This window comes from Siphateles boraxobius, unplaced genomic scaffold, assembly GCF_051911475.1.
Source record: "Siphateles boraxobius isolate OS27281-9 unplaced genomic scaffold, OSU_SipBor_1 29, whole genome shotgun sequence".
Taxonomy (NCBI): domain Eukaryota; kingdom Metazoa; phylum Chordata; class Actinopteri; order Cypriniformes; family Leuciscidae; genus Siphateles; species Siphateles boraxobius.
Window position 1 is genome coordinate 1,266,124 of NW_027508908.1, and position 27,716 is coordinate 1,293,839.

Consider the following 27,716-nt stretch of genomic DNA (forward strand, 5'->3'; position numbering starts at 1 on the left):
AATGCCCACGTCACAGTGCCCATTCCCACACACAGACACAGCCCGCCACAGTTCAGGGCTAGCACAAATAAAATCGACTCATGTCGATTATGCAAATGTAGTGAATGTGCCCACGACACAGTGCCCACAAACACTACACAGTGCGTGTCCCACGGTTTCTGTAAAAACGAAACCAACACATATTCAGTCAGAGCAAGCCGACGGTGTTTTCAGTGCAGTAAATGTGCCCGCTGTCCCGCGCCCACATTCACTCACAGACACGCTGAACCCTACGGGGTTTGTCCCGCTCGTTCTCTCTCCACAATTTGTCATAGAGAAAGCGAGTGCGAACAGGCTGCCCGCCGTGATCGGCGCGCCCCCCGCCTCGCACACTTTAAACACAGTGTTCATGTCTCAGCACACCGAAGCTCTGCAGCCGCCGCTGTGCCGCGGCCAGAGCCCAGATATCATTCTGCCTCTAGCTATCCACGCGAATGCATGGGCAATGCTTCCCGGGGTATCAGAATGGGTGTTGAACACTATAAAGAGAGGCTATTCGCTACAGTTCGCTCGACGTCCCCGCCGTTGCACGGCGCGTGTCGAAACCACGGTGGACAACGAAGTATCTCATCTACTTCGAACCGAAATAGCGAAACTACTGAGCAAAGGGGCCATAGAACCTTTATCTCAGGCTCAGAGCGAAGGGGGTGTATACAGCAGATATTTTCTGGTACCGAAAAAAGACGGGGGTCTCAGACCCATTCTAGATCTGCGACAATTGAACAAAGCGCTTCTGAAACGCAAGTTCAAAATGCTGACAACCAGCAAAATCCTCGCGCACGTGCGCCAGGGAGACTGGTTCATCTCAATAGATCTGAAAGACGCCTATTTTCAAATACAGATTGCGTCACGTCACAGGCGATTCTTGAGATTCGCCTTCGAGGGCCAGGCATATCAATACACAGTCCTACCGTTCGGCCTGTCTCCAGCACCCCGTATATTCACGAAGTGCATGGACGCGGCTCTCGCACCCCTGAGACTTCAGGGCATGCGAATTTTGAACTACTTGGACGACTGGTTGATTCTAGCTCGATCACGATCAGAGCTCATAGAACACAAGACCGCATTACTCGAGCATCTCGAGAATTTGGGTCTCGCAGTCAATTGGGCGAAGAGTTCGCTGTCTCCCAGCCAGAAAATCTCCTTTTTGGGAACAGTGATGGACTCGCTGTCTATGACAGCACGTCTGTCGCCGGAGCGAGGACTGAACATTCAGCGCGCCGTGAAATCCTTCCGCCGCGGCTCCATAGTCCCGCTCAAACGGTTTCAGAAAATGCTGGGCCTCATGGCCTCAGCATCTTCAGTACTTCAGCTGGGCCTGCTTCGCATGCGCCCACTGCAGTTATGGCTGAAAGCACGAGTTCCGCCCGGGGCTTGGGCCGCTGGTCTGTTTCGCCTCAGGGTCGACAGGAAATGCGTCTCGGCTCTGAAACCTTGGAAAAAAGCCGACTGGTACCAGTCAGGCGTGAGTCTGGGGACTCCCTCGAGTGTGATGGTGGTGTCCACGGACGCCTCCACCTCGGGATGGGGAGCGCTGCTCGAGGGCAGACCGTTCTTTGGCCAGTGGTCAGAACGGGAGAAGCTCCTACACATAAACTGTCTAGAAATGCTGGCAGTAGACAACGCGCTAAGGCGCTTTTGTCCCCAGATAAAAGGCCGCCACGTCTTAGTCCGGTCGGACAACATGTCAGTGGTGGCGTACATAAATCACCAGGGCGGCGTCAGGTCCCGAAGCCTTTACAGGCTGACGAAACGCCTCCTGGACTGGGCTCAGCACAACCTGCTTTCACTGAAAGCAGCACATGTGCCTGGTCACCTGAATCTGGGACCAGACAGACTGTCCAGAAACAATGTCCCAGCAGGGGAATGGTCGCTGCACCCGCAGACGATCCAACTGCTGTGGGAGATATTCGGCAGAGCGCAGGTGGACCTGTTCGCGTCCCAGGAAAACGCTCACTGTCCGAACTTTTTCTCCAAGAGCAGGGACGCGCTGGCCCACGTATGGCCCCGACGCCCCCTCTATGCTTTCCCCCCCGTCTCGCTCCTGCCTCAAGTGCTGGAACGAATCAGGGAAAATGGATGCCCAGTGCTGCTCGTGGCTCCGCTATGGACGAACCAAACCTGGTTCCCAGTCCTGATGCAGCTGACCAGCACTGCCCCGTGGCCGATACCGGTGAGGAGAGACCTCCTCTCTCAGGCAAAGGGCTCGATTTGGCATCCTCGCCCGGAGTTATGGTCCCTACATGTGTGGGCCATCAACGGGTACCCGCTAACCTCCCGGAGGGAGTGTTAAACACGATCACGCAGGCTAGGGCCCCGTCTACTAGACGGCTCTACTCCTCGAAATGGTCAGTGTTCTCTACCTGGTGTCAAGCTCAGGGCTTTTCACCCGTAGACTGCGGGGTTACGGAAGTGCTCTCCTTCCTTCAGGAGCTGCTGGATAAGGGTAGAACCCCGTCCACGCTCAAAGTATACGTGGCGGCCATAACGGCGTTTGCAAAACCGACGTCTGGCCAGTCACTGGGGAAGAACGACCTCGTCGTGCGATTCCTCAGGGGAGCTCGGAGGCTGAATCCTTCCAGACCTCCCTCAGTCCCTATGTGGGACCTTTCTACGGTTCTGGAAGCCCTGAAAGGTGCCCCATTCGAGCCAATCCATTTGTCAGACATGAAGCACCTGTCTTTCAAAACGGTATTTCTTGTGGCTCTTGCTTCAATGAAGCGCGTGGGGGACTTACAAGCGCTTTCAGTAAGCGCGCCCTGTATCGAGTTTGGGCCTAATGACTCAAAAGTCATACTCAAACCAAGGCACGGGTACGTGCCAAAATCCGTCAACACACCGTTCAGGGCCCAGGTTATTTCCCTGTGCGCCCTCCCGGTGAACAATGAGGAAGCGGATGCTAATCTCCTTTGCCCCGTCAGGGCGCTGAGAGCTTATGTGTCCCGCTCGTCTGTCTTCAGGCAGACCGAGCAGCTCTTTGTTTTGTTTGGCGGACGCTCCAAGGGACTGGCCGTATCAAAACAGAGCCTATCCAGATGGATAGTCAATGCCATAGCACTGGCTTACACTTCTAAGGGCCTGCAGTGTCCTTTGGGTGTCAGAGCGCACTCCACGAGAGGCGTGGCCTCTTCATGGGCGTGGTCTAGTGGGATTTCCTTGCATGATATCTGTATGGCGGCGGGCTGGGCCTCGCCGTCTACATTTATAAGGTTCTATAACCTAGAAGTTCCCGCCTTACAGGCCAAGCTGCTGTCAGTCTAGAATTCAGTACTATCTGTCCCGCTGCGCCGGCGCAGAATGCTGAGTTTTGATTGAGTATCGCTCGCTGATCGATGGAACAGCTCCATGGGTGTTGAATAGCCCGTATTTTTGCCCAGTTCAGGCTGAACGCGTTCACCCTGTCTGCGGGATATACTGTTGACATAACTAGCTCCTATGGGATGCTATTTCGTGGGGAATGATGCTGGTAGCCTCTCTTCTCCGACTCTCTTGTGAGTCTACGGTGATTATGCACTATATGAGCCCCGGGCTACTGCCCTTGGGACTTTGGTGTCGGATCCCAGTACGCACGGCGTCTTAAATTGTGTTCCCCATAGCGTAAGATATTACGCAGTACGAGAGATACACTCGTAAGAGAACGTACTCGGTTACTAACGTAACCTCTGTTCTCTCTAGAGAGGGAACGAGTACTGCGTATCTTGCCGTGCATACAACAGCGCTGGTTCGCTTTAGCGTTGAAAACCAGTTTGTATCAGCCTGTCGAGCGTATTTATAGGCCAAGGCCACGCCTATTCTGGCGGGACGCGACGAAATGGGCGCGAAGCACCCCCATTGGATGTCGCGTCACGCAGGGCCTCTCTCGATAGGCTTGCTGCTGTTGCCGCAGGGCAGCCAATAGGCGCGCGAGCCGTCTTGCCTATGTCTGCACGCTGCCGCACAGCGTTTTACATTAATCAAAATTAAAGGATAATTTTTGGCTTCAATATCTCGTGGAAAAGAGGTTTTCCCCATAGCGTAAGATATTACGCAGTACTCGTTCCCTCTCTAGAGAGAACCGAGGTTACGTTAGTAACCAAGTACGTTTTCAAACTGGTGGGTGTTTATAAATCATGCAATGAAAATGATGCCTTTCACCTGACCCCACCCCTAAACCTACCCTCACTGTGACATGGGCAAATCAGGTAACGCGGTTGAAAGCGCCCCTCTGTTGCCCACTGATCTGGTAACTCCTATTACTGTCCTGCAGAGACATTTGATCAAGCGGTATCTCTGGTGGTAATCAGTCCTTCACTGACCAATCAGCGTTCATTAGCAGAATGCTAGCGTGTAATGGGCAACAACAACTCAACCTGTAAAAAATCGAACTTTCGACCTATAACCCATGTTGAACTTGCAAAACCTACAATCAAATCTGAGATTTCTCAATGGCAATCGGGTGAAAGAGACAAATTTAGCCGTCTAGCTCCATAGACTCCCATTCATTTTGCACTCAGGGTGATCGCCCCCCAGTGGAACTCTTGTGGAACTACAACCAAAATTCGGTACAATAGGACCAGAGAATGTCAAATATGGGGAGAACGTTCACTCAGTAAACTTCCGCCTTCTGAACTGGTTGCAGTTCCACTCTAGTTCCATATGAGGGCGCTCACAGGACGAGTGCAGAATGATTGGATGTCTATGGAGCTATACCCCCCAAAATCCACTTTTCTCAGAATATAATTTTTTGTCTAGTAATTTGAATGTTGTATTCGAAAGGAGATGCAAAGAAATTACTCATTGCTAGGTGTTAGATTTTTTTAGAGTCACTCATTTGTTTTAAAAAGTCTTTTAAAATGTCAATGAGTTCATACATATCGTTCCACCAGAGATACTGCTTTACGGCAATCCTTCAGTCACTTTGGTGCTTTCGTGTTCTGCACTTTCTTTTCTCTCGAGGCATCGACAACACAGCTGACACAGGTAAATACACATGCTAGAAGATTTTTTGTTTTGTTGTTTTAAAAGACCGCGCCGAAAATACACACACGCCACGATGCCATCAAGCGGTATCTCTGGTCGTAATCAGTCCTTCACTGACCAATCAGCGTTCATTAGCAGAATGCTAGCGTGTAATGGGCAACAACAACTCAACCTGTAAGAAATCGTAAGGACATAAGTACTCGTTCATTCAACTTTCGACCTATAACCCATGTTGAACTTGCAAAACCTACAATAAAACCTGAGATTTCAAAATGGCAATAGGGTGAAAGCTCCATAGCTCCATAGACTCCCATTCATTTTGCACTCAGGGCGATCGCCCCCCAGTGGAACTCTGGTGGAACTACAACCCAAATTCGGTACAATAGGGCTTTATAGGGAGTGGCCAGGCTTTCCGTAGACGGGTTTTGATAGGACTTAATAGGGAGTGAACAGGCTCTCCCTAGACGGGCTCTGACGTAACTAAGTGACAGAGCTGTCCGTTAAAGACGGATTATGACGAAGTAATATTTATGTCCCAAAAAAGTATGTACTTTTTCTTCAAAAAACAAATCATTACATACTCCAGTAACTCCATCTTGTTGACTATTAATTACTGTTTTGTTACACAGTTATTATTATTTTTTTTACATAAAATTATATATTTAAACAAACATTTATTTAAAATCCGTATTATATGTGTCCTGAAGCAAGTCTTTTAGTATGGAGTTGGCGATCACACACACTCAGACTAGTTGCACTTGACGCCCGTGATCGGGAGTAATTTATTTTCTCTGTTCCAAAATCTAGCGAACTGTCTTACTGCCTACTCCCATAGGGAGCTGCCTAAGAGCCGGTTTACACAGAGCACGTTTTGCATTCTCCTGCACTGATTTTTATTCATTTTTCTCTAGTCTAGATAAATGTCTTTGAACGTTGACACACTCTGCTCCTGACCTGCAGAGGGTGCTGTTGCATGTGCTTGTTTCCCTCCAGGAGTTGTAAAAGTCTTTGTCCTGTGTACTTAAAAACAACAACAACCTTTAGTTAAACATGCCTAATCAACATTAACATCTATTGTTGTGGTCTTCTCAAAGTGTTTGTGTTTTATCAGCCTCACTGCTTTCATTCTGAAGCTGAATGCAAAGCTACTTATACATCTTTATAAAACAAATGTTGCAAACTTTTCTTCCACAATTTTACAGAATACACATAGAATGAACACATCAGCAAAAGTAACAATTAGACAATTTGGTGAATATTAGCAAAGCAACCAAATTCCTATATTAATAAATTAATAAGGGCCCTTTTATGAGACCATTATTGAAATTTAAATGCGATGGTCACTTCGAGAAGTAATTGTAGGATTTTTTTTTTTTTAATTATTGGATATTTTATCTGGAAAAAAAAAAAAAAAAAAATTAAAGACAGAGGATATATATATATAAATGTACATTTATTTACATTTTCACATTTGGAAGTTCTTGTATTCCTTGGGAATCAATCGAAGTGACTGTGGCGAATCAAACACCATCTCTCCTGTTTGCTCTACAGGACTGCTACATCTGTCTTAACATCTGTATTTTTTCAGTATGAATTCTGTTAATAACGTTGCAATTCATAATAATGTAGCAGTGATGTCTGGCTTCATGTTGGGTGATCCATGTAGCCACTATAAGACAGTAATGCTTGTTTCTTTCAAGGGAATTCACCCTGTGTTGTGTATGTTGTGACCATAGACTGTAAAAAAGAAAATATGGACGTAGTGTCAGTGACGTCACCCGTAGGTTTCTGAAGAGCATTTTTGTTGCCCAAAGCAAAGAGTATAGAAGAACAAGTCTGGCCAGTCAATGAATTGCAGTTTAAGTTACTTCAGTGTTGGATTCAAGAGAGAGACTGGAAGGTTGCTGCTTGGTTGTGACTTGAGTTTGTCATTGTGAGAGTCACATGACTGCTCATCCTGGAACTGAGGACACATGATCAAAGATGTTAATCCTGTAATGCTGAAGCCCAGAGCCTGGTTTCTGTCTTAAGACCTGATGCTCGTGTTGTTTCCTCCATGTAGGGAACTCGACCTTTAAAATGCTCCTTACAAAGGAATCTCACTAGGTTTTGTACTCTACTGAGAAGAAGTGAGGAGCTTTAATCCATCAGGTTGTTTTCAGAGGGCAGAGATGCTGTTTCCACTGATTCCACTTCCATTCTCTGATTCTCTGTCAAAATCTCTATCTAACCTCATCCTGGGAAACACACAAAACACATGGAACAAAATTATAAATAAGAATTTAGATTTCATGTGTAATGACAAAATGATACTTGAATTATACTGAGTTTGTCATTACAGCAAGGGGCTTTACCTTTCCGGATTCTGAGTTTCTGTTTACAAAAGAAGAAACATGTCATTTAGTCAAACATCTCACAACAAACCAATGCAGATAAAAATATGGTAACTGATGCATATTTTGTATTTGAAAACAATTTTTTCAAACAATTTGTATCAGGCCTTTAACAATATTTTTGACACTTACGTGTTAAAGTCAGAAATGATGTCAATACTGCTTCTCCTTTCAGTGGGAGTATCACTGCCAGTATTTGAACTCTGTTCAGAACCAGTCCCCCTTTTCCTTTTCCTGAGGCAGCAAAAATATTTATTATAACTAATTGACCAAACATATTAATTTTCTTTACTGTGAAAAAATTACCCCTAAAAGGAGCAATGTCCAACATGAAACATAATTTGATCACTATAAAGACAACTTACATTAAGGACAATTATATTATGGAATTTTAGGAAAGGTGCAGTAACTACTACTGGAAGTCCAGGTGAAACAGCACAGACAATTTAATCAATCAAATAAAAAAATCTATTCTGATGTCATGATGACTTTAAGTTTATTTTTCAATTAGGAATTAGTAGACAGGTTAGTTAACCACAAATAAGTTTATTCTGTGTCAAACACACACACACACACACACACACACACACACACACACACACACACACACACACACACACACACACACACACACACACACACACACACACACACACACACACACACACACACACACACACACACACACGTAGATAGATAGATAGATAGATAGATAGATAGATAGAAATGGCCAGTCAAAAACTTACTTGACAAGATGTATAATCGTCGCCACTAAAGCCACACTGATTACAGGCAGCACAACACTGACAGCGATGAGAGCGATTGTGACGGCTTGACTGGATTCTCCAGAGTCTCCAGAACTGTCCTCCACTTTGAATTCCAAACCAGGACCAAAAATCTTCTGCAGTTCAGATGTTAAATCTTTAAGCTCACTGTTCAGTTTCCTGTGGGAGTGAAGATATTTCAGATGCTGCCCATAACAATCTCATCCTTATTATATAGAATAGATGTAATTCAGGCAAGAAGGCCAGAGTGAAATCTGAAGAGTATGTTTTTGTTAATGCACATAGGCTACATAATTTTTTTCATAGCTTATATTTTTGTTAAAGCACTTACATAAAGTACCATAAATGTATATATTTCTGATTTATAAACCTTTATAAATCATAATTTAGAGGGTGAATACTTTTCAAAGTGGATACATATCTGCACATTGTGATGTTACAGGTAAAGTGAAAAAGTGACATGACGTGTAGCCAAGTATGGTGGCCCAATTTATACTTCTGCGTCGAACTCACACCGTAGCTACGTCGTAGGCTGTGTGTAGCGCGTGTACCCTTCGGCGTACTCTGACGTGCACCTCACCAAAAATTTAACAACGCGCCAATTCTACACGGACGCAAGCGCTGTGATTGGTCTGCTAGAACCCTCTGGTTTCACATGCTCCTTCTGCATGCGTAATTGCGCGTCAACGCGGACAACGACGCAGAAGTATAAATGAAAACCACCACATAGTCTATAGTGTAGAGGCTCCGGCAGAAGTATATATCAGTCTTTAGCCGTTCACATATCACATCTTTTTCGCACTCCACCTTTCCGTAACAACATCGAAAGCTCGGGCCAGGGCGGGTTTTTATTAAGCTAATGCAAGGGCTATAAAACGATTAATCCTTAGCTGATACTTCGTCATCACAGAGAGCGCAGTTCATAGTTGTATAGCAACGACAGATGACATGGGAGTGCAAGCGCTTGTGGAAAGGAGGAGAAAGCGATGCGGCCACACTTTCCACACATTTTTAGACGTGATATGTTATATGTTACTCTGCATTTCACCCATCCACGTGCACACACACAGCAGTCAGTATTGAACACACACACACACACACACTCACAATGTAGACACATATCCGGAGCAGTGGGCAGCCAATTTTGCTGCGGCACTCAGGGATCGATTGGCGGTTAGGTGCCTTCCTCATGGGCACCTCAGTTGTGGGTAATGAGAGTGAAAGACTGTTCATTCAGTCCTCCTGCCCGCGTGCGATCATACAATTTTCACTTGTCACATAATTCACATCCCTTAATGGTATCCTTGCACAAACTTAGTTGGTAAACCAATAGCCTCATGGCCAGTCAGAGTTAAAATGGAAATTAATTTATTCAGATCACAGATGAATTTTACAACTGATCAAAATGATACTTCACTTAAAGTCAAAGCACTGACCACAAGGTTATCGGCTCCAACCATTATAACTGTATTTATTGTGAACATGTTTTCTGTTTCCTTGCACATTGCCACATACTCAGCTTTCACATTAGAGTAGTCTGACTGAACTGATATTGTTTCAACTTACTCTTTGACCTCCGTGGCTTGAATGAGAGCACCACTGGAGTCCATGGCGATGAAACTGACGTAAGTTTTGTCTGTAGATTCTCTGAGAATGGTGCGCATCTCATTCCCATTCTCAGCTCTCACACTGAGGATTTTCACAGTCCAGCCTAAAACTTTCCCCATGGATCTGAGGACAAAACACACTATGAGATGGAGGACACAAAACAATAACGGGAGGTAACATGAAGTACCAATTCAGTCTAATTTGTAAAACAGAAAAAACAATTCATCGATAAGAACTGGCTTAAAACAACATTTTGCTCACGATCAATCCATTTTTTTTTTGTTTGACACACTGACTTAACACTCTAGAAGGGAAGCTTTTCAGTAAATAATGGTATAAATTTCGGTCTGTTCTACAGACAAGGTGACTTAGATTTGGAAATGTCATATTTTTTATATGCTTTTTTTGTGGAAAAGAACTGTTTGAACATTTTCTTTGAAAACATAGCACGACACACAGGTTAGGAATACCATGAAGGTGAGTAAAATAATTAATTTTAAAATTTATTTTTGGGGTTAATTAATCCTTAAACATGTTTCCTCTTAGCTCAAAAAACATTAACACTTCACAAATGGAAATGGAAATGCTCTTATTCTGTCTCAATAACATCTTTCAATATCAAACAGAGATTACTCACTCTTCCATCTCTGGTATCTTCTTCTCCACTATGTATACTGGCTGGTTTAGGAAGATTACTGAGACGCTGTCACGATGTACACTTTGTTTTACTTTGATCTGCAGGTGGCAAACACGTCTTTGTAAAGGTGTTCTCTTCTCAATCAAAATGTCATTGGTGATTTGAAACAGTCTTACAAAAGCTTTGTCTTTTTTCTCTGTCTGTTTCTGCTCACCTGTACTTTTGTAGTCGTGAACAACCCATGTTTGTCAGTGGCTTTAGCATGAAAGGTGAACAGATTGTCTTCAAAACTGGATGGATCCAGTACGTAGATCTGACCAGTGCTTGCCTCCACATCCAGCAGAGTTGTGGACTCCTGCAGCGAATACTGCAGTTCTGAGCTCTCGCCCACATCAGGGTCCGACGCCTGAGGGACATACCACCACATTTCAACCAATTACGAAAATATGACAACAAAAAACAATAATCATGAAATCAATTGTGATAAAAAAAAATCAAGTTTATTGACAACTATGAAATATACTGTTCTGAGCTAAGTTCACTGTTTGGTAATATTTTTACGGATATCACCTTAAAAGGTTCTGTCAGGCACTTCATATATAGATTTTTTAGGGGTTCCCATTATGGGGTCATTTTATGGATTTATTTTTAACTTTAATTAGATTTTATGAATTAAACATCTCGTAAACATATATTACCACTAGAAACATTTAAATAACCCATTAAACATGAAAGTGTTATTTAATAATTTGGGATTTCTCCTTATATACAGTAAAACTATTTTAGCATAAAGGGTTCTTTAAAATTGAGTCAAGGGTTCTATATAGAACTTTTTTTTAAGATCAGCTCAGTTGGTTTGTGGTAAAGATTTCAGACATCAAAATTTTATGCCATGAGAAAAAAGTAAGTCTGATCACTTATAATACCAGCTCATATCTCCTCAGATGGCATGGGATGAGTTGCATGTCAAATGTATTACTTAGGGTTAAGTGTTTGAACAAATCACACTAGACCTTTAGTATGAGCAATAACAACAGTAACAGTAATGTTTGCCTTAGTGAACACCACTTATTACTAAATAGATCTGACTACATCCACCACATTTATAACTGATGTCTATGCCAAGCCACACTCACCTGGACCTTCACTATAGGGAATTTGTATGGAGAGATACTGAAAATTTCTGCTTTATATATTTCAGCGTCAAACACAGGAGCCTCATTCACATTCTCAACCTGAACGCTGACCTGAAGATTGTTGAGAAAGAAAGTTAAATACAAATATAAATGATCACTGTTGCAGATTTCTTTTGATAAGAGAAACTTTGATTTTGACGTGCATGAAGAGTAAGATTTTAAGAGTAAAAGTAAAAACATAATCTAAGTAAGTATGAGAACGCAAACACTTATAACTGCATCACTTGTGTCATTGCTTCCTAAAATGTGGGATACAGCGGACATTAACATACCTTTTAACAAAATACACTATGCGGTAACACTTTAGAATACGGTTCCTTCGTTAATGAATAACTACACAAGAACCAATGAGTAACACAATATTAACAATCTAGTAACTATTATTAACTAACAAGAAACTCTGATTAACGAACTAGTAAGTAATAGCGCACAGATAAAAGTGGTAGTTCACTATTAACTAATCAATAACTATTTTTTAATGGTTCCCAGAGAACTTCTGAGAAAAGTTTATTAACAATCTAGTAACTACTATTAACTAAAAAGAAACTCTGATTAACCAATTAGGAAGTAATAGTGCACAGATGAAAGTGGTACTTCATACTTCTATGGGAATTACTAATTATTCGGATCCGTATTCTAAAGTGAAGATCATGGGAACTAAATAGTAATGACTCAAGTGTTACTACATGATCTAGTCATGATTTGTGCAACCAAACACAAAAGTCATTCCAAGCGTTTGAGATTTTTGGTGAACTTTAGTATACTTTTAGAAAATTTCTTTAGAAGTATAGTAACACTTGAGTCATTACTAGTTAGTTCCCATGATCTTCAATTTAGAATACGGATCCAAATAATTAGTAATTCCCATAGAAGTATGTAGTAACACTTGAGTCATTACTAGTTTGTTCCCATGATTCTTACAGTAGTTACTAATGAAAAGCCAATAAAGTGTAGAATCTTCTCACTCACAAGATACACACACACACACACACACACACACACACACACACACACACACACACACACACACACACACACACACACACACACACACACACACACACACACACACACACACACACACACACACACACACACACACACACATATATAAGCTAGGAGACATACATAAAAACATATTTTTTTGTGAGGTAAGTTACATAATAAATTCACTCTATATGGTATTTGGATGGCTGATGACTCAATATGTTCCAGTCGTCACCGTGACTCTAGTGATTCAATGTCAGTTCAGAGGAATGCCGGAAGATTGGCCACAGGACAAGTAAGGTCCAGACTACTGTATTTAAAAATCAATTTCTTTAAAATTATTCAGTTGATAAATAGACAGCATAGGCCAATTATTAACAGTCTGCTGTACTATTACATATTGATAATGTAAACAACCTTGTGTATTCGTTTACAGTAGCAGTTCAAATGTTAATGTAGTGCTAGTCATTTATCCTGTATTGGTTATTGAGTAGTTTTGTATGAATTATGAAATTTTTCAGTAGTTCTCTGGGAAGCATAACAAATATAGTAGTTATTGAATTACCCCTTTCATATGTGCACTATTACTTCCTAATTCGTTAATCAGAGTTTATTTTTAGTTAATAGTAGTTACTAGATTGTTAATAAACTTTTTCAGAAGTTCTCTGGGAAGCATTAAAAAATTGTAGTTATTGATTAGTTAACAGTGAACTACCACTTTTTATCTGTGCGCTATTACTTACTAGTTCGTTAATCAAAGTTTCTTGTTAGTTAATAATAGTTACTAGATTGTTAATATTGTGTTACTCATTGGTTCTTGTGTAGTTATTCATTAACGAAGGAACCGTATTCTAAAGTGTTACCCACTATGCAATTGGCTTTATGCCCAGCTGCACTACTTCCTGAACTTCAGCCAGCACCTTTGTTTCCTGTCTGCCATTATTGGACAAACTGATTAATCCAGGTGTGCCTGGCCTCAGTAACAATTATCAGGCACACCTGGATTAATCAGTTTGTCCAATAATGGCAGACAGGAAACAAAGGAGCTGGCTGAAGTTCAGGAAGTAGTGAAGCTGGGCATAAAGCCTATTGTACACTTGTGTAGAGTTTGTTTCTGGCCTTAGTTAAGTAAGGATAATACCGTTGTCTCTGCAGTGTTTGCAGGAGTTCTGGAGTCTATGGCTTCTACTGTGAGGATGTACCACTCCTCTTCCTCCTTGTCCAGCGGTCTCAGAGCTTGTATGGTTCCCTCACCATCCACAGAGAAGACATCCTCATGTGACTTCATGTTATAGCTGACCGTAACCAGTGGACTTCCTGTTAATGCCTTGACCTTCCCAACTGTTGAGGCCTCAGGTTCATTCTCTTTTATTGTGAATTTGTAGGAGGAGCTTTCAAATCTCACACTCTCAGTGAAAGGAGTAATTTCGAAGTAGATCAAGACTTCGGCTACAGAGAGAAGAAAGATGTTAGTTTTGACATCTTAGTTCTATTGAGGTCAGGTTGATTTTTAAATGCAAACCAAGGGCACGTGTTTAAGACACAAATGTACCATAACATTCACAAGATGCAGGGCTCACTTTAGATTCGAATGACTGTGCAGGCAGTGTTTTAGCAGATTACAGAACAACTTGTGCTGAAATCTAAACAAAATTGATCAAAAGCCCTAAAGTGAATAAAGTCAAGTGCCACAGTTGTTTGATATGGAGCAGAAATAGTCTCAAAATATATTAATTTGTAAAATATGATGTAAAAAATACACAAAATTTACATACAAATACACAGTGATCCACACATACACACGATTTGCAAATGCAAATTCAACAATCAATTTGTACACATAAAAACATAATATACTTGTATTCATGAATTGCGTTTTTCTTATTTAGTGAATGTAAATTTGGTTGTGCTTTTACATATCATGTTTTGTGAATTAGAATTATAAGTTTGTAAATATAAAATATATATTTGCTTATGCATTTGTGAATCATATTTTGTTAATATATTAATTTTAAAACTATTGTAGATCTATATGTTATTTCCAAACATGTGAAATGACCCCCCAGTTTTAACTGTTTTAACTGTTAAAATGTTTTGTGCTGGCTTAAAATGCATTAACACAAGCACTACATTAGAACTAGCATTTTTCTGCCTCTTTGTGGACATATTTACAGTATTTAGGTGAGAACACACTAGAGAGAGCTCCTAAGGAAGAACAACAAAGATGTTATGAAGCCCAAACCTTCATCAGATTCTGGTGGTGTTCCATGATCTGTCGCTATAGCAGTGAGGGTTAGCAGTGTGTTTTCTGTGACCCCGCTAAGGTCAGAGGTCAAAATGATGTCTCCTGTTTCAGCATCCAATGCGACCGTTGAGGAGTCTTCAGAGAAACTAGAGAAAAACAACATTCATGCATCTGTCTTAAGGGAGTGATGTAGGTAAGTGTGTTCATGCTTTAGCCATCATATTACTGATCCTAAAGAAATGGAAGTTTAGTCTTAAGCTTACCTGTAACTAATAACCGCATTACTTCCAGCATCTTTATCTGTGGCCGAGAGTGTCAGCAGCACATCTCCAACCTTGGCATCTTTAATCAGAATGCTTTTCCTGTAGGTGTCAGAGCTGAAAACTGGAGCGTTGTCATTGACATCTGTGATATTGACCCTAACTGTGGTGATGTTCTGCAGAAAATGAAGCCAAGCAACCCTTTGTAGTGTCTAGTGTACTTAATTTGTGGAATTAACAATAATTTACTTGTAAGGAATGAACTTGTATCAGATAGACAGGCTTTTATATTTGCATAAAATCTAGTACATAGTGCAGCTTCTTTTTGCATGTTTGTGTGTCATTTAGGGATGGATAAATCCCAACTACAAATTAGATATACAGGTGCTGGTCATATAATTAGAATATTCTCAAAAAGTTGATTTATTTCAGTAATTCCATTCAAAAAGTGAAATTTGCATATCATATTCATTCATTACACAAAGACTGATATATTTCAAGCGTTCATTCCTTTTCATTTTGAGATTATAACTGACAACTAATGAAAACCCCAAAATCAGTATCTCAGAAAATTAGAATATTGTGAAAAGGTTCAATATTTGAAGACACCTTGTGTCACACTCTAATCAGCTAATTCACTCAAAACACCTGCAAAGGCCTTTAAATGGTCTCTCAGTCTAGTTCTGTAGGCTACACAATCATGGGGAAGACTGCTGACTTGACAGCTGTCCAAAAGACGACCATTGACATCTTGCACAAGGAGGGCAAGACAAAAAAGGTCATTGCTAAAGAGGCTGGCTGTTCACAGAGCTCTGTGTCCAAGCACATTAATAGAGGGGCGAAGGGAAGGAAAAGATGTGGTAGAAAAAAGTGTCAAGCAATAGGGATAACCGCACCCTGGAGAGGATTGTGAAACAAAACCCATTAAAAAATGCGGGGGTGATTCACAAAGAGTGGACTGCAGCTGGAGTCAGTGCTTCAAGAACCACCACGCACAGACGTATGCAAGACATGGGTTTTAGCTGTCGCATTCCTGTCATGCCACTCTTGAACAAGACACAGCGTCTCACCTGGGCTAAAGACAAAAAGGACTGGACTGCTGCTGAGTGGTCCAAAGTTATGTTCTCTGATAAAAGTAAATTTTGCATTTCCTTTGGAAATCAAGGTCCCAGAGTCTGGAGGAAGAGAGGAGAAGCACATAATCCATGTTGCTTGAAGTCCAGTGTTAAGTTTCCACAGTCAGTGATGGTTTGGGGTGCCATGTCATCTGCTGGTGTTGGTCCACTGTGTTTTCTGAGGTCCAAGGTCAACGCAGCCGTCTACCAGGAAGTTTTAGAGCACTTCATGCTTCCAGCTGCTGACCAACTTTATGGAGATGCAGATTTCATTTTCCAATAGGACTTGGCACCTTCACACAGTGCCAAAGCTACCAGTACCTGGCTTAAGGACCATGGTATCCCTGTTCTTAATTGGCCAGCAAACTCGCCTGACCTTAACCCTATAGAAAATCTATGGGGTATTGTGAAGAGGAAGATGCCATATGCCAGACCCAACAATGCAGAAGAGCTGAAGGCCACTATCAGAGCAACCTGGGCTCTCATACTGTAACACCTGAACAGTGCCACAGACTGATCGACTCCATGCCACGCCGCATTGCTGCAGTAATTCAGGCAAAAGGAGCCCCAGCTAAGTATTGAGTGCTGTACATGCTCATACTTTTCAAGTTCATACTTTTCAGTTGAAAAACATTTCTAAAAATCCTTTTTTTGTATTGTTCTTAAGTAATATTCTAATTTTTGGAGATACTGAATTTGGGATTTTCATTAGTTTCAATCACCACAATTAAATGAAATAAACATTCGAAATATATCAGTCTGTGTGTAATGAATGGATATAAAATCCAAATTTCACTTTTTGAATGGAATTACTGAAATAAATAAACTTTTTGATGATATTCTAATTCTAATTATATTACCAGCACCTGTACATTTAAGGACGAAATGAATGCCCTAGCCAACATTTCCACATTGGCCCCATCTGGGCTTTTTGTTGGGCTGTCACTTGGGCCCTGTATGGGTAAATACATTTTTCCATCAGCTCCATGTGGGCCAGCTCCCACATTTTTCCATCAGCTCCAGTATGTTAGCCCACAGGGAAATTAATATAAGATTTTCACCTACTGTGGTCCCCCCCACACACACACACACAAAATCATAACGGAGCCATTTGTGGGTCCACTGCGATCACCCATGTGGGCCCCATAAGGTTTTTGTGTGTAGCCTAAATTGACCCCATTATCAGCACCCATTTGCTACTCAAGGGAGCCCATAAAATGAACATCTAAATTGGATCTTCTTAGAGCCCAATATTGACCCAATATGTTTGACCTTTTGCCTGTTATATGGATTTCGATTCTGGATTGTCACAATAAAGCTGCATTTGGATGTTAAACCCGTGTATCTGAGCAGGCCCTAATGGCCCTGTCCCAAATGGTGCCCTAAACACTCACGTTCTTCCTACGAGTTTGCACTTTTGTGACATAATGCCGCTTTGACTGTTGGGAAGAAGTCTGCTGTGGAGCTCGTATCAGTGCGGGCCGGGATGGTCCTTGAGGTTTCGCTGGGCAAGTTCCTGGACTACGCCCTCCAAGCGGTTTGGGGGTGGGGGAGGTGGGTTGTGAATCATTGGCCCATCCAGGAGTCCAGCGCTTCCAAGTCTGGTGATCGCTAGTCCAGTGCTCTCAGAGCTTCCAAGTCTGCTGATCGCTAGTCCAGTGCTCTCAGCGCTTCCCAGTCCGGGGGTACCAAGTCCAGAGCCTCTCCACGACATGGCCGCCACGCCAGAGTCTCCATCCATCATAGGACCTCCAGAACCTGTTTGAGGAGCGTCTGAAATACTGGCATCTGGAATACTGGAATCTGGAATACTGGATATCTGGAATACTGGAATCTGGAATACTGGAGCATTTGGAATCTAGAATCCTGTAGTGTCTGGAATACTGGATTCTGGAATACTTGAGCGTCTGAAATACTGGATCGTTTGGAATAGTGGAATCTGGAGCGTCTGGAACACTGGAGCGTCTGGAATACTGGAGTGTTTGGAAAACTGGAGCGTCTGGAATACTGGAGCGTCTGGAATACTGGAGCGCCTGGATTACTGGAGCGTCTGGAATACTGGAGCTTCTGGATTACTGGAGCGTCTGGAATACTGGAGCGTCTGGATTACTGGAGCGTCTGGATTACTGGAGCGTCTGGATTACTGGAGCGTCTGGAATACTGGAGCGTCTGGAATACTGGAGCGTCTGGATTACTGGAGCGTCTGGAATACTGGAGCTTCTGGATTACTGGAACGTCTGGATTACTGAAGCGTCTGGAATACTGGAGCTTCTGGATTACTGGAGCGTCTGGAATACTGGAGCGTCTGGATTACTGGAGCGTCTGGAATACTGGAGCGTCTGGATTGTTGCTTATTTGGATTATTTGTCAATGTGTTTGACCCTCTGGATTGTCTTAATAAAGCTGCATTTGGATCTTCAACCCAAGTCTCAGAACAGTCCGTAACAGTTGCTCATTGTTAGTAAATATTAGTTAATGCATTAACTAACCTTAACTAATGGAACCGTATTGTAAAGTGTTATCCAAAATCTTATTTCATAGCCATGAGATTTTTTTTTTTTTTGCATGTGATGAGCGGGCTTTTAATAAAAATATGCATCAGGCAATCTGTGAACAATCTGAGTTGTGAAATGGTCCTCCAGTTTTACCTCTATAAATGTTTTGTGCTGGCATTATCTGCATTAACACTAGCACTACATTAGAACTAGCATTTTTCTGCCTCTTTGTGGACATATTACAGTACTTAGTTGGGAACACACTACACTCCACAATTAATACAATCACAATTTGTATGAAACAACACATATTTAAATCATACAATAATAAAAATGAATAGAAATGATGTAAAAATGTACATTTCTCTGTGGGATTGCATGGTCCACAGCAACAATGACCACATCATACACATCCTGTGTCTCCCGATCCAGCTCCTCAATGGCCAGTAGAGTCCCATCCTACAATCAGAATCAGAATCAGAATCAGAAAGAGCTTTATTGCCAAGTGTGCTTGCACACACAAGGAATTTGTTTTGGTACTGAGGCTTCCAGTGGACATATACAAATACAACATGAAACATAATACTACAAATTAGCTGGAGAGCTCCACACCGAGGCAGCCATCCGCGGCGCCATCTTGGATATTGATATTACAAGTGAAGGAAATAAACATTTTATTATAAGATCTGAACATTACAATGTCATGTTTATAAAAATATGATGTCATAGACTGTAGATATCATGTACTCGGTAAGTCCCCTCACCTCTCTGAATCTGAATATTTCACTGTGTGAGGAAGTGGTGATGGTGACACGTCCGTTGTCTCCAATGTCAGCGTCTGTGGCTGAGATTTCGCACACCTCTCCAGGTGACGAGGGTGTGTACACACCTTCCTGAATCTCAATGGGCTCTGGGAGAGGAAGGAATTGTGGGTTGTTGTCGTTGACGTCCAGAACAGTGATGATGACCTGAGCTGTGGAGCTTAAACCGTTGACAGGCTGGTCTACAGCTCCAACCTGAGAAAGACAATGCAAGCATCTCATTCAGAATGAATAGTCATCCTGAACATTTTGTAACTAGTTGGATTTAAGAAATGAATGTGATTGCTTTGTACCTGAATGGTGTATTTGTCTACAGTTTCTCTATCCAAGGAAGCGTCGCTCCGGAGTGATATTACTCCTTGACTGTTGATAACGAAGGTATCACTATCCATGATAAAGTGACCTTTAGAGAACCCTCCCTAATCAGAAAGAAAACTAAGTACATCAAAACAAACTTTGAATGTTGGCTTGACAAAACCTTAAATGGAAGTTTATATCAGCTTGGTTTAAGTTTGAAGACTTGGGTAGTTAGAAGAGAGTTTTAAAGGTGCAGTATTAACAGCTAGCGATGGAAATGGGTACTACAGTCCAAATTCAAAATATCGTAGAGAGTTGTTTCTCTCGTCCACTCCTCAGACTTGATGCTCACGGGTTGCCAGATTGAGGAGGACATGCAACAGAAATTAGCACAACTGACAATGGAAGGCGACGTGCCTTACAGTGTAAGTTGATGAGGTGATTAATCCATGTTAATCCAATGCCTCTTGGATCTGGACATAGAGCTTTTTAGACGGATGCCGAGGCTTTTTAGGTCAGGTAAAATCTGCTATTTCTGACCTAGTTTGTGTTTTCTGCCAACTGATAAACCCAGGGAGTTGAAATACTATTGGGTAAAAGTTGAAAGTACTATTGGCAGCGGAATCACTCTCAGAACAAAACAAAAACAGTTCTGACACGGAACGCACATTTCAAAGTAGAATAACTGGCTGAAGCATTGTTTTTAGGAGATGTACGTGAACTTAGCATCTTTCCTAAATCTCTGCAAGCATATTATGGAATTTTCGTGCTTTACTGTCAAAAAGTTACATACAGCACCTTCAAGTGTTATGCCATGAATACTTGCATTTCTTAACCATTGCTAAAGTGTTCTGAGCAGTTGGGGAATTACTTGTTAAGGTGTTCAAATGTATTAATGGGTGGTTGCTAGGGTTTTGCTTAACGGTTGCTTAGAGTTTTTAAATTGTTGGGATGAATGGATCATCATTTGGTGTTTAAAAATGGTGAACCATTTTAGTGTTTGCAAGTCTGTATTTTTTATTTTTTTGTTTATTTGATCTACTTTACAAAGAGACAGTGATGTTTTCAGGATCAGTACCAGGTCTGGATCAGTGACTCTAATCTGAAGCACAAACTGATCCTGTGGTGAATTTTCCAGAATAGATGCGGTGTATTCATCCTGGTCAAATTTCGGAGGGTTGTCATCCACATCCTCAATGGTGACGGACACCACAGCGTTAGCCGTCTTACTGGCATCATCCTGCTGAGTTGCCTATTTATAAGGAAATCATGAATAGAAAATATAAAGAAACACAGTACTGAAACCTCTTCTAATTCATAACATCAGCCTAATGGTTTTCATGAATGTCTTCAGAAACGTCTGATACCTGTATTTGAACAGTTATCTGGTCGACTTCCTCTCTGTCGAGCGCTGTTTTCACAGAGATGACTCCACTGTTTTGATTGATTTCAAAGTTGCTTTGATATTCATTTGGAAGGACTGGAACAGAAATGTGGATATTTGCTGTGTTATTGTCAGAAACATAATATAGAATATGAGTACATTTCTTTATTCAAATAGAAGTGTGTTATTACCAGTGTAAAGTGCTTGTTTTATCACAATTACTGTGCTTGACTATAGTTAGGTGGAATTTCTATATTATCAGATTTAAAATCAGCGTTTCACCTCTAGCTCTCAGACATCTACAGTTAAACTTTATTTGGAAACAGGTGGAGGAGGTTATTTAGATTAGGACACATGTCATGTAAGTGTGTTGTAAATCTTCTGTTAACAGCACCTGATTTTATGGTGTAAAGTACAGGCTCGTTGATGCCCGTGTCGCCATCTTGAGCTTTTATGGCCTCAGGAGTGATGTCTGAAAACTGTCCTATCTGTGCATGGACAGAAAAGACATGGAGGGTTTCACTTGTTTGATCAGACATGATTTTAAATATTGATCATGACGTCATTTACCTGATTTTCTTTAATGGATGCCTTGTAGAGACTGTGATCAAAATAAGGGTTTAGATTGTCAAAATCTTCAACTGTTATTGTAACTGTTGTGGTGTCACTGAATTCTTCTTTATTCTGCAAAGAAACATAGTGTTTTAATACTATCTACATTAAAATGATAGTTTATCCAAAAATGAAAATTTCAATCATACTAAACATCTGCTTTAGTTTTCCACAGAAGAAAGAAAGTCATGCACTCAGAAAAAAAGGCATTGGAGTGGTACCCTTTCAAAAGGTATTAGGTCTTTGAGGTAGTAATATGCACCCTTTAGGGGTAAAGAAGGTCCAAAGGTGTAGCTTTTGACAGCCCCAGTGACAGCTTTTGTAGGCGAGTAAATGAAGACAAGATCTTCACTCATTTTGTCCAGCTAAGTAGCAAATCATCATCCAAGTTTTCAGAGAAATGTAGTTCCAGGAACATATATCACGGTCATCTATAATTTGACTTTTGTGCAAGCCTATTGTGTTTGTATTATATATAATACATGTGACTTAGGTTTAGACTTACCCGTATAGAATATATAATATTGCTGTTTTCTGGATAAACATCTGCATCTTCAGCTATAACCCTGAGCACATCTGAACCCACAGCTGTCGTCTGGAGCAAAAGACACAGTTTACAAAGAGATATGAGTCTCTGTGATCAAACACACTTCTGCTGTATAAAGATGTGACGTTACACACACCTCTGACACTCGGGCGCTGTATGTTTTACTCTGGAAGATCGGAGGATTGTCATTGACATCCCGAATATTTACTGCCCGTGTATTTTGCAGCTGAAATGCACAATGAAATATTTGTAATGAAGATTTATGTGATGATACCTATTTCCATAATTCTTAGTGAATGATTAGATCATGCTATTGTGTAAATAAAAATACCCCTGTGTTTGAGCATGTCACTGAATAATACAAACTCCCTCCTGACTGGAAGAAATAAAACACACAAAGAGACATACAGTATGTGGCACTTTCTTCCATTATTAAAGAAATATATATGTATGAATATGTAAGAATAGTTATGTTCTTTTTATATTTATATATTTTATCTAACAAATATAATAGTGAAACAAACCTCCTTAAGTTGATCAGCATCCAGTGGTTTTCTGGTCCGTACAGTAGCGGTTGAGGCTCCAATAAAGTAATGCAGCTCCACAAATGTTACACCAATAGGATCGAAATATCCCTCCAGCACCAGACGATCATCGGGTCTGATATTACTGATAATCTCTACATCTCCTGAAGGCCAGATCAAATAAATATTTAAATATTCACATTTACATTGACTAAATTATATACAAATAAAGAAAACAAATAAAGAACGCTCCCTCTATAATGGCTGCAGCAGTGACGGGGAGAGACCTCCCAGATGACTCAACCCCCCCTCCCCCCCATTCTTATGGTCATTACAATTGAGAGTTAAAAACCATATGTGGATTTTTACTTTGAGATAGCGCAGAATTTTTTCTATTAAAGCATTGCCTGCTGCTACTATGAGAGCATGTGTCCACCACTGAATAAAACGTTTAAAAGTTAATTGTGACTTTGTCTCACAAATCTACCTTTTTTTCTCTTAGAATTGTGAGTTTATACACATTTATACACATTTTTATCTAGTTTAACGATCTGAAATGCAAGTGTCAAAGCGCAAAGCGCAAGTAACTTTGTGGGCGGATCCCGGCGCTGTTGCGACATTGGGGCTGGAACAAACCCACCAAATTAGCTTCGGTTAAACATGCAAATAATAATTTGGGTAAATGTGTAAGCTTTATGCCTATTTTCCCCATCGTAATGGACACAACAATGATTTCCCTCGTGTTTTAATATTTTCCCTTATAATAATGTATCATTTGCAAAAAGTTAAATGCATCTGTGTAGATGAGAGAATCATCTATAGTGTATGCGCGTTGTTCACACTCTGTATTATGGCCAAGCATGCGCGCTTAAAATAGCATCTGAATGTACGCGCAACGCGCCATTGACTTTAGACTAGTTTTTTTCTGGTCAGTGGCGCAATTGTTTTATAGAACAGCTAAATAACATGAGGGAAAGTTTGCGCCGGAACAAGCCTCGATCCTCTTTGCGCTGAACCGCCCCGGGGCGCGCAATTGTATTTCTTAGTTAACCGACGTGTGTCTGTGGAGGGAAAAGTCTGCTTTGCGCGGGTGCAAAATAGGAATGATACATGCGTCAGTGTACAAAGTCATTTGCGCCGGGTGCAAGATAGGGCCCTATATCTCTAAATTCTGACATCTTTTCTCAGAATTGTGAGATATAAAGTCGCAATTGCGAGTTATAACGTCCAATTCTAAGGAAAAAAAGACTGCCTTTCTGACTTTCTTACACACAATTGCAACTTTATATCATGCGATTCTGACTTTATAACTCACAATTGCGACTTTATATCATGCAATTCTGACTTTATATCACGCAATCCTGACTTTATATCACGCAATCCTGACTTTATAACTCGCAATCCTGACTTTATATCATGCAATCCTGACTTTATAACTCGCAATCCTGACCATAAAGCCCCTTTCACGCAGAGATTCCGGAAAATACACAGATAAAGTGACCCGAGATTTGACCTGGGTTCGTTTGATTTTGGTTCTTCATTCAGACTGCCAGTGATTTTCCGGAATCAGAGAGTGCGTTCACACCCAACCGTAAAAATCCCGTAAAGACACGTGACATCGATGTGACTTGTAATGTCTCAGCAGCATCTATAGTTTGCTTATGAGCTGCGATTTCTCTCTCGATAAACCATGCTTGTGATTTTTTTCCTGTGATTCGATCATAAACTAGCGCATTACGTACCGTTTCACTAGCCTGCTTCCAATTCACTTCAGCGTCATCATTACAACACGGCATTCATTACGGCTTCTGTTCACACAGCGCGCATTCCTGGACTGATCCCGGCAATGTTACTAGGTCCCCAACCCGGAATCGATCCCTGATCAATCCCGGGTCGTGTTTGCGTTCGCACAGAAGGCATTCTGGCAATTTCCCAGAAATTTCCCGGGATCAACGCGCTGTGTGAAAGGGGCTTAACTCGCAATCCTGACTGTATATCACGCAATTCTGACTTTATATCACGCAATCCTGACTTTATATCACGCAATCTTGACTTTATATCACGCAATCCTGACTTTATATCACACAATTCTGACTTTATATCACGCAATCCTGACTTTATATCGCGCAATTCTGACTTTATATCACGCAATCCTGACTTTATATCGCGCAATCCTGACTTTATATCGCGCAATTCTGACTTTATATCACACAATTCTGACTTTATATCACGCAATTCTGACTTTATATCACACAATTCTGACTTTATATCACGCAATCCTGACTTTATATCGCGCAATTCTGACTTAATAACACGCAATACTGACTTTATATCATGCGATTCTGACTTTACATCTCACAATTCTGACTTTGTAACTCGCAAATGCGACTTTATATCACGCAATCGTGACTTTATATCACGCAATCCTGACTTTATATCACACAATTCTGACTTTATATCTCGCAATTCTGACTTTGTAACTCGCAAATGCAACTTTATATCACGCAATCGTGACTTTAACCAGGCAATACTGACTTTATATCACGCAATCCTGACTTTATAGCTCGCAATCCTGACTTTATAACTCACAATCCTGATTTTATATCTCGCAATACTGATTTTATATCTCGCAATCCTGACTTTATAACACGCAATTCTGACTTTATATCACGCAATTCTGACTTTATATCACGCAATCCTGACTTTATATCAGGCAATTCTGACTTTATACGCAATTCTGACTTAATATCACGCAATTCTGACTTTATATCTCGCAATTCTGACTTTGTAACTCGCAAATGCGACTTTATATCACGCAATTCTGACTTTATATCACACAATTCTGACTTTATAACACACTATCCTGACTTTATAACACGCAATTCTGACTTTATAACTCGCAATTCTGACTTTGTAACTCGCAATTCTGACTTTGTAACTCGCAAATGGGACTTTATATCACTCAGTTGTGACTATATTCACACAATTCTGACTTTATAACTCGCAATTGTGTCTTTATATCACACAATTCTGACTTTATAAGTCACAATTGCGACTTTATATCACGCAATTCTGATTCTATAACTCACAATTGCGACTTAATAGCACGCAATCCTGACTTTATAACATGCAATTGCGACTTTATATCACACAATTATGACTTTATATCACACAATTATGACTTTATAACTCGCAATTCTGACTTTGTAACTCGCAAATGCGACTTTATATCACGCAATTCTGACTTTATATCACACAATTCTGACTTTATAACACACTATCCTGACTTTATAACACGCAATTCTGACTTTATAACTCGCAATTCTGACTTTGTAACTCGCAATTCTGACTTTGTAACTCGCAAATGGGACTTTATATCACTCAGTTGTGACTATATTCACACAATTCTGACTTTATAACTCGCAATTGTGTCTTTATATCACACAATTCTGACTTTATAAGTCACAATTGCGACTTTATATCACGCAATTCTGATTCTATAACTCACAATTGCGACTTAATAGCACGCAATCCTGACTTTATAACATGCAATTGCGACTTTATATCACACAATTATGACTTTATGTCACACAATTATGACTTTATAACTCACAATTGCGACTTTATATCACGCAAATCTGGCTTTATAACTCGCAATTGCGACTTTATATCACGCAATCCTGACTTAATAACACGCAATTCTGACTTTGTAACTCGCAAATGCGACTTTATATCACGCAATTCTAACTTTATAACTCACAATTGCGACTTTATATCACGCAATTCTGACTTTATAACTCACAATTGCGACTTTATATCACGCAATCCTGACTTTATAACTCGCAATTGCGACTTTATATCATGCAATCCTGACTTTATAACTCACAATTGCAACTTTATATGACGCAATTCTGACTTTATAACTCATAATTGCGACTTTATATCATGCAATCCTGACTTTATAACACACAATTGCGACTTTATATCACTCAATCCTGACTTTATAACACACAATTGCGACTTTATTTCACACAATTCTGACTTTTTTTTCACGCAATTGCGAGTTATAAAGTCAGAATTGTGTGAAATAAAGTCGCAATTGTGTGTTATAAAGTCAGGATTGCGTGATAAAAAGTCGCAATTGCTTTTTTATTTTTTATTCTGTGGTGGAAACAAGCTTCCATACAAATCAGAGGGGCTAAAATCAGGGTAGGAAAATGCCTTTTATTTCTAAATTATGAACATTTTTTATGTAAAAAATTAACATAATAAGTGCACCCCAAGAAACATTATAAAATAATAAATACAGTTCATGACCCCTTTAATATTACATTAATAAAAAAAAATGGTTACTTGTAAATGTAAAATTAATATTGGGGACTAGTTATACTTAGTTTGTAAAGTCTTGTGGACATTTCTCACCTTCATATTCCTCCTGGACACTCCCTACATAGGTATTAGTTCCAGTCACACAGTTTATCTCTGAGGTACCTTAAACAACAAGTAATCGGTTTCAGGACTTAACAAACAGATAAAGGGCTAAATTCTGTAGCACACACTATGCATTAAATCACACGATATATTGAAAAACAAGACAAATAAAGCATTCAGTTTAAAAATTGTTCTGAAATACTGAAATTTAGCTGAAATGCTAATGACACGGCTCAACTATGAGGATAGAATTGTTACTTTATTACAAACTATTATGAATCCACAAAAAAATTTAAAGGGATTCACAAACATTAAACGTTCACAAATAAATAGAATGAGATCCACTAATATATGTGAGGAGTTTCGCAAAAAAGTATTAAA

General features: G+C 40.6%; 1 protein-coding gene and 1 long non-coding RNA gene across 2 annotated transcripts; both read right to left on the reverse strand.

Moving 5' to 3' along the window:
• Positions 1–7,156: 7,156 nt before the first annotated feature.
• LOC143753968 (protocadherin-like wing polarity protein stan) lies at positions 7,157–19,959 on the reverse strand. Its single transcript, XM_077246907.1, has 12 exons — positions 19,834–19,959; positions 19,484–19,735; positions 19,080–19,178; positions 15,113–15,285; positions 14,847–14,995; positions 13,746–14,053; positions 11,558–11,668; positions 10,636–10,827; positions 10,422–10,519; positions 9,743–9,907; positions 8,138–8,335; positions 7,157–7,235 (listed from the first exon to the last, which is right to left on the reverse strand). The coding sequence occupies exons 1-12, from the start codon at positions 19,930–19,932 to the stop codon at positions 7,157–7,159; spliced, it is 1,923 nt and encodes a 640-aa protein (XP_077103022.1). The 5' UTR covers positions 19,933–19,959.
• A 1,247-nt stretch (positions 19,960–21,206) lies between these two features.
• Positions 21,207–21,863, reverse strand: LOC143753538 (uncharacterized). The gene is made up of 3 exons (XR_013207760.1): positions 21,792–21,863; positions 21,616–21,709; positions 21,207–21,317 (listed from the first exon to the last, which is right to left on the reverse strand). It is a non-coding gene; the product is annotated as an uncharacterized LOC143753538 (long non-coding RNA).
• Between the last annotated feature and the right edge of the window lie 5,853 nt (positions 21,864–27,716).